General features: G+C 41.6%; 1 protein-coding gene across 1 annotated transcript in view; it reads left to right on the plus strand.

Annotated features, from left to right (window-relative positions):
* The window catches only part of LOC110306901 (NAD-dependent protein deacetylase HST1-like), a 43316-nt gene extending 33349 nt beyond the window's left edge, over positions 1-9967 (plus strand). The window contains exons 2-3 of the mRNA XM_021179062.1: positions 5206-5374; positions 9873-9967. Of these exons, the coding sequence (XP_021034721.1) occupies positions 5206-5374; positions 9873-9967 (264 nt within the window). The remainder of the gene's footprint in view (positions 1-5205; positions 5375-9872) is intronic.
* Positions 9968-17177: the final 7210 nt, after the last annotated feature.

Here is a 17177-nt window from a genome sequence, read left to right on the forward strand (position 1 = left end):
ACTTCTGTGTTTGCTAGGCCCCGGCATAGTCTCACAAGAGACAGCTATATCTGGGTCCTTTCAGCAAAATCTTGCTAGTGTATGCAATGGTGTCAACGTTAGGAAGCTGATTACGGGATGGATCCCTGGATATGGCAGTCTCTAGATGGTCCATCCTTTTGTCACAGCTCCAAACTTAGACTATACTTCCTAATTTTCCAAATACACAGTACTTGGGATGTTGTGGAGGTAGTTTGTATATATAATCAGAGTCCTCAGCTATGTGGCTTTAAAACAATTATCCCTGACAGGCTGATAGGTCCAATCAGCTGAAGGGACTTAAAATGGGATGAGAATGTTGGAATCCTTTTCTATAGTTACTCCAAAACACACAGAGAAATCTAAAGATTCAGAGCTAGGTCCTACTCATGAGAGTTAACATGTGGCATTTGTTTTTCTGTGTCTAGGTTACCTCAATAAGCATAATATTTTGTATTTCCATCCATTTACCTGCTAAATGAAAGAAAGGCTCAAAAAGTCCCATTCCTAGCTACAAGGCAATAGGGAAAGTCAGTTATGTACATAATACAATATATTATGTATCATTAATACACAATAATAATATATATCACTAGAAGATTTATTATATATACATATATGTAGGTTTTATATACACAGTATGTATATATATGTATATATATGCATACATATATATGTATGAGTCCCATATATATATGTATATATATATGCATACATATATATGTATGAGTCCCATATATATATGTATATATATATGCATACATATATATGTATGAGTCCCATATATATATGTATATATATATGCATACATATATATGTATGAGTCCCATATATATATGTATATATATATGCATACATATATATGTATGAGTCCCATATATATATGTATATATATATGCATACATATATATGTATGAGTCCCATATATATATGTATATATATATGCATACATATATATGTATGAGTCCCATATATATATGTATATATATATGCATACATATATATGTATGAGTCCCATATATATATGTATATATATATGCATACATATATATGTATGAGTCCCATATATATATGTATATATATATGCATACATATATATGTATGAGTCCCATATATATATGTATATATATATGCATACATATATATGTATGAGTCCCATATATATATGTATATATATATGCATACATATATATGTATGAGTCCCATATATATATGTATATATATATGCATACATATATATGTATGAGTCCCATATATATATGTATATATATATGCATACATATATATGTATGAGTCCCATATATATATGTATATATATATGCATACATATATATGTATGAGTCCCATATATATATGTATATATATATGCATACATATATATGTATGAGTCCCATATATATATGTATATATATATGCATACATATATATGTATGAGTCCCATATATATATGTATATATATATATATACATATATGAAGGAGGATTTAAATTTGAGAAGGGTATGTTGGAGATAAGGATCTTGGAGAACTTGCAGGGAGGGACCAATAAAGTTATTATGCTCTTAAATAAAATTCTTTAAAACAGGAGAAGAAAGGGGTTGCTAAGGCATGTTGGGGAGGAGAATTCATTTGTGGCCTGCAGCTTCTGGCCATTCTCAGTAGACGCAGAGTGCTCTCTCTGGGAGCCTGGACTACAGACATTGCACCTGAGGCAGTCCTACAATTCCTAAGCCAACAATTCCTTACGAGCTTCACTGTGGTTTTCACTGTTTATTTTTATTTTCTAGTTGAATTATGCCTGATGTGCTATGCAGAAAAACAGTGCAAGAAGAAATTTCTAAATTTTTATTTATTAGGTATGTTCTTCATTTACATTTCCAATGCTATCCCAATACCCCATACCCTCCCCCCCGCACTCCCCTACCTACCCACTCCCACTTCTTGGCCCTGGTATTCCCCTGTACTGAGGCATATAAAGTTTGCAAGACCAATGGGCCTCTCTTTCCAGTGATGGCCAACTAGGCCATCTTCTCTGCTTGTGGACGTTGTACATCGTGGTGCGCACTAGGCTCCGCACCACGATGTACAACGTCCACAAGCAGGTATTTACAGAGTGGTTTTACAAGCTTGCAATCCCATCAACAATGGAGGAGTGTTCCTCTTTCTCCACATCCTCGCCAACATCTGTTGTCACCTGAATTTTTGATCTTAGCCGTTCTGATTGGTGTGAGGTGGAATCTCAGGGTTGCTTTGATTTGCATTTCCCTGATGATTAAGGATGTTGAACACCTGTTATCATGCTTATTTATTTTAGTTTTTAAAAGTGTGTGTGTGTGTGTGTGTGTGTGTCTGTGTGTGTGTGTCTGTGTGAACCTGACCACCTGAGGATAGGTATCTACAGAGGCCAGAAGATAGAGTCAGATCTCTGTAGCTGGCATTACAGACATTGTGATCTATTCAATGTGGATGCTGGGAACCGAGTCAACTCTTGAGGTTTTTATTGATAAACAAAAAGAGGAACACCTGGATGTGTTGCCTTTTGAACTGGCTGAGAAAATTGACTTTGGTGGTTTAAGTTCTGTAGGGTTTGGTCAGACTACTTTTCCTCTTGTGCTTTTTCTATTTCCTAATTAAGCAAGTAACCCATGTCGGTATCATATGATTGTTATAGAAATAAGCCTATCAGATATATAGCACCTAAATGTATTTCTGACATATTCTAACTGCGAGTAAATCCATTCTGTTGTTGATACATGCTTACTGAAACCTGAAAATGTATGTTAAGCAACGCAGCATTTTCTCCTCACTGAGTTCACATGCACCTGCATACAGCACGGCCCCAAGATACACAGATAATGACGTCTGTTCACTGAATACCCAAGCTAAGGGGCCTTAAGAGATGGGAATTAAACACTCATGGGGAGAAACTGGTGGTTTGAATATGCTTGACCTAGGGGGTGGCACTATTAGGAAGTATAGCTTTGTTGGAGTACGTGTGGCTTTGTTGGAAGGAGTGTGTTACTGTGAGTGTGGGTTTTAAGACCCACCTCCTGGCTGCCTAGGATCTTCTAATGGCCTTCAGATCAAGATGTAGAACTCTTAGCTCCTCCTGCACCATGCCTGCCTGGATGCTGCCATGTTCCTACCTCGATGATAATGAACTGAACCTCAGAACATGTAAGCCAGCCTCAATTAAATGTTGTCCTTATAAGAGTTGCTTTGGCACCTGAAAAATTCAACATCCTTAATCATCAAGGAAATGCAAATCAAAACAACCCTGAGATTCCACCTCACACCAGTCAGAATGGTTAAGATCAAAAATTCAGGTGACAGCAGATGCTGGCAAGGATGTGGAGAAAGAGGAACACTCCTCCATTGTTGGTGGGATTGCAAGCTTGTACAACCATTCTGGAAATCAGTCTGGTGGTTCCTCAGAAAATTGGACATAGTACTACCGGAGGATCCAGCAATACCTCTCCTGGGCATATATCCAGAAGATGTCCCAACCGGTAAGAAGGACACATGCTCAACTATGTTCACAGCAGCTTTATTTATAATAGCCAGAAGCTGGAAAGAACCCAGATGCCCCTCAACAGAGGAATGGATACAGAAAATGTGGTACATTTACACAATGGAGTACTACTCAGCTATTAAAAAGAATGAATTTATGAAATTCCTAGGCAAATGGATGGACCTGGAGGGCATCATCCTGAGTGAGGTAACACAATCACAAAGGAACTCACACAATATGTACTCACTGATAAGTGGATATTAGCCCAAAACTTAGGATACCCAAGATATAAGATACAATTTGCTAAACGCATGAAACTCAAGAAGAATGAAGACCAAAGTGTGGACACTGTGCCCCTTCTTAGAATTGGGAACAAAACACCCATGGAAGGATTTAGAGAGACAAAGTTTGGAGCTGTGACGAAAGGATGGATCATCTAGAGACTGCCATATCCAGGGATCCATCCCGTAATCAGCTTCCTAACGTTGACACCATTGCATACACTAGCAAGATTTTGCTGAAAGGACCCTGATATAGCTGTCTCTTGTGAGGCTAGGGCCTAGCAAACACAGAAGTGGGTGCCCAGTCAGCTATTGGATGGATCACAGGGCCCCCAATGGAGGAGCTAGAGAAAGTACCCAAGGAGCTAAAGGGATCTGCAACCCTATAGGTGGAACAACAATATGAACTAATCAGACCCGACCCCCCCACCCCCGGAGCTCGTGTCTCTAGCTGCACATGTATCAGAAGATGGCCTAGTAGGCCATCACTGGAAAGAGAGGCCCATTGGTCTTGCAAACTTTATATGCCTCAGTACAGGGGAACACCAGGGCCAAGAAGTGGGAGTGGGTGGGTAGGGAAGTGTGGGGGGGGGGATGGGGGACTTTTGGGATAACATTGGAAATGTAAATGAAGAAAATACCTAATTAACAAAAAAAGAGTTGCTTTGGTCTTGGTGACTCTTTGCAGCAATAATACCCCAAGCTACGACATCAGTACAAATCAGCTCATTCTACTATCTTGTGGTATAGTGTAACTTCCCTCTCTTAAACTCTCTCTTACAGTCTGCTGAGACATATGACACTTTCAATCTTATTATTAACCATTTCACAGTAACCAAGCTATCAAGGAATAAATGAATGCTGTTTTATTTTTAAATTTAAGCTAAGACTCCAACTAGGATCTTCTTGGGCATGTTTTCTTTTTGTCAAAAAACTTTAGACCCTTGGTGTGGAGGCAGGAGATGGGAGGAAAGTCATGCTATGGGATACATCGCAACACTGTATTTTCTGGGCAAGGGAAATTACTACCTGCTATTTTGGTACACATTTGGCATGGAGACAAAACTCAGAAGAATAGCATTCTACTTGTAATAGTCCACAGGCTATGTGCACTCTTTCTTTCTCTGGTTAGTAGGACAGGAAAACCTATTTCCAGGGTGGTTCACTTTTGGATAAGCTGGGCAGTACTCACCTCTGTATTCCGTTTGGAATGATAAGAATCTCAAGCTTTTGGAGGGATACATGATGTAGTTTCTTCTGGAGGCATATTAAAGAGCTCTGAATCAGTAACTTCTGGTTCCAGTTTAGAATTTCCATGGAGGAGAATAAAGATGCATTTCCACATTTTGAAATAAATAACAAATCTTTCATATTCATCTTATACCCTTACCAACCAGGTGATGGGGACAGAGCAATGTACAAGGATGGAAAGTTCTTGTTCTCATGGTGATCATTGGTGGGAAGAAGAAGAAGAAGAAGAAGAAGAAGAAGAAGAAGAAGAAGAAGAAGAAGAAGAAGAAGAAGTTATGTTTGTTGAACATTACTGTATGAATGTTCTCTGCTCAGGTAATCCTATGTAGGACAGGGAAACACAGGTAACCTGAGGTGTGCATATAGATGGGAAAAGGCTTAAAATGATGTCCTGGGCATGCCTAGGAACCGGGACACTGACATCCTCTGGTGTTATTAGAAGAGGTCTACAGGAGCAACTGGAGTTCCAACTAGTGGCTGCTACTCAGAGTGGAAATATAAAAACAACAATTTAGGGAACTGGAATCTGGCTAGGATATTAAGGCAGATTTATGTCTGAACAAAGTAAGACACAGGACCTGTACTAGGTAACTACAACTCTAATACTAAATGCACAGGCAGCACCTTGCAAGTCTATTGCACACAATCAATAAATACTGGCTGAGTGAAGGAAAAATAATAGTAAAATCTATAGCACAAGTGAAATGGTCTTACATGAGGACCACTTTGATATCCTCTCCCAAGAACCAGAGTTTCCCCTAGGCTCTGAAGACTGTTCTCTGAAGAAGCCAGATGCTGCCTTTGTAGACATGGTCAAAATTTGCAGGATGGCTAGTCTTCACTGGATGACATTTGGACTTCTGATCAGCTGCCCCGGGGTCACTGTTACTTCCCTACTAGATACATCTCAGAACCGGAGGGACATGGGACAATGAGAATGGAGGTTGGGACTCTGGAAGCCATTTCTAATACCATCTTCTCTGCTTCCATGTTGGTAAAACCACCTGGGTGAGCTGGAGAATTTCTGCAGAGCATTTCTGGAGCAACTTTACGGTATCAAAGTAGTCACAATCTCCTTATCGCCAAAAAATTTTGTCAGATTTGGTAATCAAAATGATGAAATATTTATATATTTTGTATATATTTTATATGAAGCATGATACATAGACTACTATACAGTTTGGTATAGTATTGAATTAACTTCAATAAAATAACATATATTGCCTACATAATGAATCATGTATAATCCTATATACTATACATATGATATTGGAATATGTTATATATTTTGGCCTATCAAAAACATACATTTGTATACAGGTTCATATACATAATTGCATACATTAGATTAATGTTTGCTTCTGGCCCTGCAGAGAGCTATCAGGGATGATGCCCTAAGTAACAGAGTTCATAGCACAGCTCTGGAGCCAGGGCATAAACCATTTGATTTCTAATATTGCCTGTGCCACCCTTTTGCTGTGGGCAGCACTGGGTAAGAGTTAAATAAAGGACTCAGAAAGCAGGCTGAACAGAGAGCACGACACCCAATTCTGGCTAGGTCATGGAAACTAGCAACCTCCAGAGCTCTTAGCCATGTAGGAAGAACAGCAGATATGGGGGTGAAAGGAACACCATCCCACATAGCCACTGCTACATCAGGACATAGTAAGTTAATACAGATGCCGAACTAGACTTTGCATCAATCCCAGGCTGCAATCTCTGTGTGTTGTGTCCTCACATGGTCCTGGGAGCTATGGGTTGCCCCTGCTTTGCTGATGACAAAGTCAAGGCTCAGCAAGATCAGGTTATTTATGGAAGACACATGCCCACACAGGATCTGCACTCTTTCTAACCGAGGAACTGAGTAAATAGGGCCATCTAGCTGGCAAGCGGAGGCTGCCAATGATGCTCAGGCTCACCCCAAAGACAGAACCCTGCTGCTCTTTCTTCTCCAGGGCCTTATTTCTGCTGACAGTAAGAATGCTACTGGAATCGTATCTATCAGGCTTGTTTCTGAGCAGGACGTCTGTCCTTGCTCTTAAGTGAGCCCAGCTGCCAGAGTACACTGGTGGGATTATGTTACCAGCCAGGAGTAGCCAGCTGCCTACTGTTATCTACATGAAGGAATGCTGTTTTGCTATTTCCCCCTGACTGATACTGAAATTGAGACAGGGAAGAACTCCAAGCACAACAGATCATGCAGCGGGGAAGAGGTACCTTCATGGGCTCACACTGTGAACTTGCCGAGAACACACTGAAATCATTATTCTGACAGATCGGGAATATTTTCCAGTCCAAAGTCAGTGGCCACATGCACTGGGCACACACCTTGGTGAGGTTGAGTTGGCTTCTTCCATAGAGAGGGCCCACAGCAGGAGTCTGAGGGATACTCCCACTGAGGAGGCAGAGCCCTTTGTCCCACAGCAGAATCGTTAGAACAGATGGAGACAAGGACTCTGAGCTGGAGCCTTTAATGCCATCCTCCCAAGAAGCCGCCTATACATGAGCGTTTTGACTGAAACCAGAGAGCACATGTTGTTTATTCACTCCAGGGTTCAGACCACCATGGGCTCAGGGCCCAGATAGAGCATTTTCATCATGATGAGCATATGAGGTTGAGGAGTTGTCTTTTAGGGTATTTGTGTTAGGCGACCAGGACAGCAAGTCAAAATGAAAGATGCCTTCTGTGGTTCCCTCCCTCCTATAGAATCTACTCTGTAATGAGTGAGCCACAGAAGAGGGCCGCTCAATGTTTTTTCAGTGTAGTAAAGCTTTGCTTTAGAAAATCAGAGGGCCTTGGACAAATGAGCCATTCCACTGAGTTCAGCCTTGTATTAGTTAGTTTTATGTCAGCCTAACACAAGCTAGAGACACTGGAGAGAAGGGAGCCTTAATTAAGAAAACATTTTCATAGGATCAGGCTGTAGGCAGCAAGCCTGTAGGGTATTTCCTCAATTCACGATTCCTGAGGGAGAGCCCAGCCCATTGCAGGTGGGGCCAGTCCTGGGTTGGTGGTCCTGGGTTCCATAAGAAACAAAAGCAGGCTGAGTAGGGCCATGTGGAGCAAGTCAGTAAGAAGTATCCCTCCATGGCCTCTGTATCAGTTTCTGCCTCCAGGTTCTTTCTCTGTTTGAGTTCCTGTCCTGACTTCCTTTAGTGATGAACCTAATGTGGCTGTGGAAGCCAAATAAACCCTTTCCTCCCCAACTTGTTTTTGGTGATGGTGTTTTATCACAGCAACAGAAAGCCCAATACAAGCCTCATGCATTCTTGCTGAAAAAGGGGGTTGGTTCTGCTTACACTGGGCTCAGAAGGCAGGGAGTTAATGGCCTGTGGAAGAGGAGCCATGGGAAACTTTGTATTCTTAAGCAGCCAGGGCGGAGAAGTCAAGACTCTAGCCCACGAATATTCCAGAGTTGGGATGACAGCTTCAAAACTTCAGCTGATGATATAATTTGGGGAAGTGGTTTTAAGATGTATACCAGCCATCCATCTCGGTCTTAGAATCATAGTCAGGGAGAGAGATAAAGTTAAGGAAGACTTCTTTTGGTTTGTCTGAGGCACTGACCAAATGGCTTTCGATGACAGGGAACTGTCTTCTTTGATTACACATCTGGCACTCTGCTCTTCTCGTTTCCTGGATCCTTCATATTTCATTTTTTCATGGGACCCCCACGTCAAATATCTCTTAGATCTTGAATCATGGTGCAGACCCCCTTGGACTTTCTGATGAAGTAATTGCCCCTAGCCTGCATCCAAGCACTCCCTAGGATCTGGGAGCACACTTCTTATATATGCCCAGGCCAGGGTAGGGTCCCACAGCGTAAGTCCAAAACAGCCACACTGAGCTTCCTCATCCATCCAGCCATGGAAATGGAATCAATTCTAGCTCATCCACTTTTCCTGACCTATCTCCTGAGGTTGCATCCTCAGGGCAGGCCCTTCTCACAGTTCTTTGGCCTGACCTGATGAAGGACATCTTCCCATGTCTTCACCAGTCATTTCTCCATATGGCTGTATAGTGCTCATCTAATTACTAGTGCAGACTGCCTTGGACTTTCTGAGGAGGAAGTTTCTCCCAGCCTGGAGTCTAGCTCAGTTCAGGTTCTGAGAATGCTCACCTGTCTGCCCAAGCCAGGGAAGGGTCCCTCAGAACTCCTGCATTTACAACCTTGTTCTCTAGCATGGCCTGCAAAGTATGCCATACTCTAGTGCCCACTTTTGTCTGGGGCTCTTGCCCTGCCTCTCCTTAGCAGATTCCCTTGGAGCACAGCTCACACTTACTCTGTGCTCCTTGCACTGTGCCACTCTCCTAGATAAACACCCATAGCTTTACAAATCAGGTCTCTACTCGGACTTCTACAGCCTTCTTTAAGAAGGTTTAGCATTTGGTAATTCCATACATCTATATGATATATTTAAGACATATCCACCTCTATTCCTTGTCTCCAACTCTTCCAGGCACCTCCACACACATCCCTCCACCCACATTATGTCTTCCTTTTCCTCCTCCTTTCCCCCCATCTTCTTTTCTTCTTCTTTACCCACTGAGTACAATTAATGCTGCCCACATATGTATGGCTTTGAGACCAGCAACTTAGCATGAAGTCACACCCCTGCAGAAACTGACTTTTCCTTTTCCAGAAGCTCTCAAGGGACAATAAATAGTTCCTTGGTTGGGGGTGGAGCCTCTTCTACACATACTGAAATGTTGGTTGGCTTAATCTTGTCATCTTGTGATCTTGTGCTAAGTAGGCTGTTACTGTAACTGCCAGGCATAATGACTATGTTAGTGGCTTTTCTCCCCTTATAGCCTGCAAAGCATCTTCTGGCACTACCAATGAAAGCAATCCAGCAAGGAGGAAGCTTCCAGATACAAGCTTGATTTCTCCATCTCTTGTGGCCTAAGTATGTGATGTTTTCAGCAATCGGGTCTTACCACCAACCAAGTTCTGGTGGGAAACCAAGGACAATGACAATAGCCTTTATTGTTTTGCGGGTTTCTGGGCTCCCTGACTAAATGTTCTACATATGACACTGAGCTTTTTGTTTGATACCAATATATGTATATGTATATATACATATACATATACATATACATATATATACATACATATACATATATATACATACATATATACACACACATATATATGTATGTATGTGTATACACACACACACACACACACACATATATATATATATATATATATAAACATGTATATAATGGAATACGTATGCTTATAAAATTTCATTCCATATGAATTTTCAAACATTCTTGCCATGGACCAGCCTCAAATAAGGACTTGAAGTCAAATCATTGGTCTAAGCTGACAACCTATGTTCTGCTTGAGACAGCTTTTGAGATTGTTTTCTCTAAGTTCTGCTCTCTTTGGAGATCTCCAGACAGCTCTCTCTGTCTCTGTCTCTCTCTGTCTCTCTCTGTCTCTGTCTCTCTCTGTCTCTCTCTCTTCTGCTTGTACCAGTTTTCCAAGCATTCACTCCAAGTTTCCTTTTGCTTATCCTATCAATCAGCATCCTGTGACCCCTGCCCCTTGATTCTTAGGAGACACAGAGCACATATTTTCTTTTAACATTGCAGAAGAATTCAGAGATCTTCTTCCCTCTTTTAAGTACAGATGATAAGCTAGCAGAATGGGACCTGATCCTGAAATTACCACGTCTACCACACCTAGGCCTAACCTTACTCTATCCTGGGACAACCCTGAACTCAGGAATCTGTCTGTTTTTTGAGGATCAACAAAAACACTTAGCTGGGTGAGATTTCTGGCAATCATCACTCCCTAAATTTCTTCCTTAGTATCTTTCTGATAAGTTGGCTCACAGTATAAATGCTTTTTTTTTTTAGATTCATGAAGCTCCTCATATAATTCATATTGCATCCTTACTTTTTGATGAATTATATATTTTTAAATCCATATTTTAGAGTTCTTTTCCACAACAGGGCTGTCCTGAAGGTCCTAGCATTTACCATTTTGCTGAGACATTAGCCATACTTGGACTCCTGCTGTCTCTGATTATCATGGAGTTATTAGCATTAACAGGGAGGACAGTCTTTGAAGGAAGAATGTAAAAATATGTACATTATGATACAAACAAGTCTTATGCCCTCAGCAGCCATCAACTGTCATGGAGGCTCACCACTGCTGGTCCTTTCCAGGGCAGGAGCCATGCCATTCTGTCCCTGACAGGCACTTTCTTATTCCACCCTTCCCCCAATCCCATCTTCTTCTTGCTTGGTCTACCCACCCCCATTATTTTCTGCCCTTCATTCAAACCACCCATGACTTCTTTAAGTGCTTTCTCTTCTCCCTGAGGCCCCGCTCTGGTTCCCTGGCTTCAGGTGCTGCAGCTTAAACACACAAATCTAAATATCTGAAGCTGGAGTGAAATACATATGAGCAAAAACTTGTGGCAAGTTCTAGATTCAGGGTACCTCATTCAGTGGGATGAAAATGTGGTACAAATACTCAATGGGGTTTCATTAAGTTGTCTTGGTTCTTATCATCAGGGAAAAATAAAACGTGTTCCCCTTCTCATTGCTTCAGAATCTATACCAGAGAAGAACTTGGTACTTAGGAAAGCAAATAGTGACAGCATACATAACCCAGTCGCTACTGCCTCTCTTTCATCTGTGCTATACTGCAATACCACAGCAGGAATTATTATATCATTACTTTATGTTGAGATAAGATACACTTGCTCTAACACGGGATTGAATTTTCTTCCCTTTTTTATCTCATTAAATCCCCTTGGAAGCCATCTTCCTCCCATCTTCTGCTAGGGGCCATCCTCTTGCTGTTTTTGCTGGGGGGGTTTCTTCCCCATCTGCTGCCTGTGTATCAGGTCTCAAGTGACAACCCACAATGCCACGCCATTTCTGGTTTCTTTGCTGACACAAGCCCAAAGTTGTTTTTAAAGCCCATGTAGAAACTTCTCCTAAAATGAAGTGTGCACTCAGCTTGTGTTATCTTAGTCTGCTCTGAGACACTTCTACCTTGTTTGAGAAGACAATGAAAATGACTTGGCTTGGTTTTGGATTCTAAAGGAAATAGTTGGTATGTGTGACACAAAGACTTTGGATTTTCTAGCTATTTTCATAACAAATAAAGCATCATTTGCCTACCTGGACATGGCTGACTTTAATGTGCTATTAGGAAGGCTTGAGGAGTGTAGCTGGCAACAAAGAGTTCATTTGTGTTTGCTCTAATGAGAGAGATGGGTATGCCCTGGAGGAGCTGCTCCAAGGTCACCCATTATAAGAAATAACAGGAAACCTTACTCTTATTGGTTATATGCGAATATGAGACACCTGCATGGTGACATTGCAGTAACCAGAAATTCCTACTTGATTGAAAAGTATTGTATTTCACATTCTTTCACCCACCAATCTTCAGGACACATTCCAGGACAGCCTCTGTTGTTTTCCCAACATCAGCAGCACTACAGAGTGCTTGGTGCCTTCTGAATGCCCAATCCCACCAAATCACTTAGTAAACATTAGGACAGTAATAAAGTGTCAGATTTAAGGGAATTGAAAAATGGGAATGTATTAAAGTAACTCAAATAAAATATTTTAGATTGCAGCATAAAGATAGCTGTTTTCATAATTGTTTTATAGTCTTTTACCAAGTACTTTCACCTTCCTTAGGCAGAGGCAGCTGGAATCATGTCTTCCCATGAGTCTTAGGGAGTGTCTCACTAGTGAGTCTGCAGATTCTCTTCATGCCATGCCACTTCTGAGTTGCAAAAAGGAATGACTCACTATTGGAAATAAAGGAAATACACTCTTAGCTTGCATTTTATTGGGAATTATTTTCATCAATTGTTGTGCCTGCATAGGAAGCTCCTGATTTAGGTGGGCTATGGCATGGATTATATGACTGGGGTGTGCACAGGACTCTCAACTGAGAGCATTAATCTTCATTATCATCAAGTCATAAAGCTGTGTTTTATTGCACTTAAGAAGTGTAGGTATAAGAATTTCATAAATTCATTGTTTTTAATAGCTGAGTAATAGTCCATTGTGTAAATGTACCCCATTTTCTGTATCCATTCTTCTGTTGAGAGACATCTGGGTTTTTTTTCCAGCTTCTGGCTATTATAAATAAGGCTGCTATGAACATAGTGGAGCATGTGTCCTTATTACAAGTTGGAACATTTAGATATATGCCCAGGAGAGGTATTGCTGGATCTTCTGGTAGTACTATGTCCAATTTTCAATGGAATAAGGATGTCTAGTCATGGATATGAAGAAGAAAAACAGGATTTCTTTTAGAAAACCACGTGTCACTATCTAGTCCAAGGTTTTCTGGTAGAATTTACTATTCTAACCAGAATAGTAACCAGGCTAGGCTTGAACTTATGAGTCTTTTGTCTGAATCTCTTGAGCAGTGGGATTAAAAGATTGCCTAGCTTTCTGGCAATACTTTTTTTTAACTGTATGGATGAACCCTGTGGTTTCTGTATATTGACTGGAATAAGATTATCTTCGGATGAGATAAAAATGTTTAAATGTGATGATAACCTGGGTTTTCACTCCCTGCCATAAGGAGAGTATTGAAAAAGGGACAGAACAATTCTTTAAAATCAAGAGCACAAGATCTCAAAGCATGGCTGTAGGCTGTGCACAGTCCTCTGTGTCTACCCTGAAGACCTGTGAGACTCAGGGTCTTTGGATTCCTAAACGATTCAATAGTTTTGTTTTGTTTTTTTCACAGTTGCATGCAGCATGATCTCAGAGCATACAAGAGTATGGAGAGGAAAATAATAATAAACAAGGCCAAGTCCAGTCTAGAAAGCACTCCTGCCAGGATCTCTGTAAATAGATTTTTAATAAACTCTATTAGTTCTTAACATGACTTGGCCAAACCCCCTCCCCAACAATTGAGGCAGAGTCCTATGGATTTTCAGTCCAATTACTGGGTGAATTTACTCTAGTCTGTTATTCTATATGCTAGATAGACTTTAATCTCCAGCTGTGCTCCCCAAGTACTTGCTGTTTAAATCAGGGGGTTTTCAGCTCTGACAGCCTTTCCTCAGGGTCTACTCCTCCTGCCACGTGCTTATGGTTCATCAGGCCTCATGGTCCTTCTCTCTCCTTCTTCTTCCTTCTTCTTCCTCCTTTCTCCTGTTCCCTACCTGAAACCCTGAGCCTGGTACTTGAAAACTCACCTACTTCTATTCTCCCCACTATATGGCTGTAGCCATTATTTAATCAGTAGCTTTAAATTTGGGGTCAAGGTTTACAGGACAAAGACTGGTGTATGTGGGAATTCACTTGTCTGGAGGCAACCGGATCTTGGGGGTAGTTTTCAGCATTTGAATACATAGAGGGAGACCAACCCCTAACAGATCACTAACACTAAGCACTTTCTGCAAAGAAGTGAGGTACCAACCATACAGAAGAAGCCCCTGAGATGGCACAGATTCAAAAGCTGCAGAAGTAACCACCATTTTCATGGTTGAGGAAACAAAAAGGATGTGAATGGCATAGGATCAGAAAAGTCGACAGATATTCCTGACCCAGGCAGGATTCTCCCTGGATGGGACAGGACCTTAGGACCTTTGGGGCTGTGGCCCATGGAAAACACTGAGCATCAGGAAGGGAGCTACAGCTAGTCTGGGAAAGGAGAAACTGGAAAATAGAGCTAAGTACCACTACTAGGATGAAGCCGAGGGAGAGGAACAGTCTGACAGCAGGAAGGAGCCAGTCTGTCTTCCTTCTTTGGCAATCAATCTCTTTCTGGTCCCTCGTGGACAGAGCCTATGAAGCCCTGACTGGCAACATAGAAATGTGGTTTTATAAAGGTCCATTCCCAATCTAAAGTAGTGGAGTATTTAAATGAGTAGCAAGGGCAATGAGCAAGCCTGCCATTGACTCAAGTCTCCTGTCCTGAACATCTATCTATTCACTGTAGCCCAAAGACTCAAAGAAAGGTCTGGGCCAGGCAAAGAGAAGACTCATTCTGTTAAATGAGAAAGCTCTTTTTTTGTAATAGCTGTCAGCTGACGGAATCAACTCTTCAGTCTTCTCAAATGACGCATGGAGGGTCTCAAGGTTCCTCCAGATGTGTACTCAAGATACCAGGAAGGTCAGCTCTGCAACAAGTTTGGGACCTCAGGATACCCAGAAGGTTCTACAATATACATTTCAACTTCTAGTTCATCCATATCATGAAATAGCCTCAGTGCTCACCAACATTCATCTTTTTCCAGACAACCCCTTGTCTTCCCCAATTGCTTTGTTCTTTCAGTTTTGAGATTTTAATTACATCATTTCCCCCCTTGTCTTTTCTCCCTTGGAACCCTCCTTTCTCTCTTTCAAATGTATGGTCCCTTTTAAAAATGTTTTTTTTAACATGCAAATATATGTATCTCCATACTTACTTATTCCTAAACATACCCTGCTCAGCCTGTGTAATGTTACTTGGATACATGTCTTCAGGGCTGATTGTTTGGTATTAGACAGCCATGAGTGTGCTCCTTACTGGCAGAAGACCATTTCTCCCTCTCTTCACATTCTTTAGTTCCTCCTATAGGGTTGAGGTCTTGTGGTCCTTCCCCTGACAACTCTGCCATGTTTATTAGTGTCAACTTCATTCAGCTCAGGTTTAGACAAGCATGTTGGTGAGACGTGATGGGTTAGTTTCTGATATTGTAGGGAGACACAATCTCACAGTAAATTCCCTGCTCCTTGGTGCTTACAGATTTCCTGTCACCTCCCATGTGCTCCCTGGGCCTTAGATGTAGGTGTGTCCACTGGGACTGGGCTCCGCAACTCTGTATTTTTAAGAGGATGACTGTTCCTGAATAGAAAGGCCCAGGCTTCAGTCCAGGATATATAAGTAGATGTCTTCCCCTCCTATAACCTCCAACCCAGTCTTCCCCGATGCACAATTTACTCATGTCCCAATTTCCTGCCCTGAAATCCCCCTTCCTTCCTTTCCATGTATTTGCTTGTGTTGACTCTCGTTACTCTCCCTGTGGGAGTCAAGTCTGGCTGGGGAAGTGTAAATCCTGCAGGAGAAAGGCCTAGAATTGCACCCCAGTTCTGATGGTTATTTGCTTTATGATATTTGACAGGCTATGCTTACTTCCAAAACTAGAAATGAAAACAGCTAGGAGACGTGCATTTTGTAAGAAATACAAGAGAGAATGTATATGCTGTAGCTGATAGATCCTGAGGCTCAGAGTGCCCATCCCTCCCTTTGGTATGCATTAAAGGACCTTTGAAAATTCATCTTCCTACTTACCACATGTCTATTATGAGGCTCAGAGATAGGCATTTATTCACCTTAGACCAAGACTGATATCTTTTCCCACATTACTAAATTGTATATTTTTATCTGATCTTTTTTTCCTGAACTCCTTTTCTGTCTTAATTATTTGGAAAATGGAAAAGTTCAAATTCCAGGCTGCAGTGGTCAGAACCACTGAACCTGCATGCTCTGATTAACATGGGGGAAGTTTGTAGCACTTGGGAAGACAGGCCAGGCTTGACTTAAAAGACTCTGGCTGGCACCAGGGGCACATGGAAGGTTCCAGTCCCAAACTGCCATCCGCTTTAGCTTCCTGCCAGAACCAGGCTTCACATGCCATTCACCATGATGTACAGACTGGCCTTAGAGCTGGAGAAGGAACACAGTGGCTCAAGATGGTGTAAATAAAATGTTCTGAGTCTTTAATGTTATGACATCTTCCAGGCACTTGGAACCTTTAACTGGAAATCATAGCGAAGTCAGCCAGCCTGGAAGTGAATTACCTGCTGGAGGAAGCGACACTGACTGATCTGCAAGCTGTTCGCTCTCTTTTTTCCCTGAGTGCTGGCCAGCTAGGATTTGCTGCATCCTTAACCAGGTTCTCCTTGGCATTGTTGAAGTTCAATCAGCTTTTAACACCTGAAGCCACCAGTGTCATTTCCCCTGAGGAGTCTCTCATCTGTCGCCTGGGAGTGGCCGATTTGCCACAGCTAATAGAAGAGCCCAATGTGTTCCCCTTTCCTTATGAGCCCCTCAGGGATGATAGAAAGAGGGCAGCTTAGGAATCAAGTGAAGAGTTCCTGCCACTGTGGTTTTGAGTCCCACATGCCACCCTG

The sequence above is a fragment of the Mus caroli genome, chromosome 2 (assembly GCF_900094665.2).
Source record: "Mus caroli chromosome 2, CAROLI_EIJ_v1.1, whole genome shotgun sequence".
NCBI lineage: Eukaryota > Metazoa > Chordata > Mammalia > Rodentia > Muridae > Mus > Mus caroli.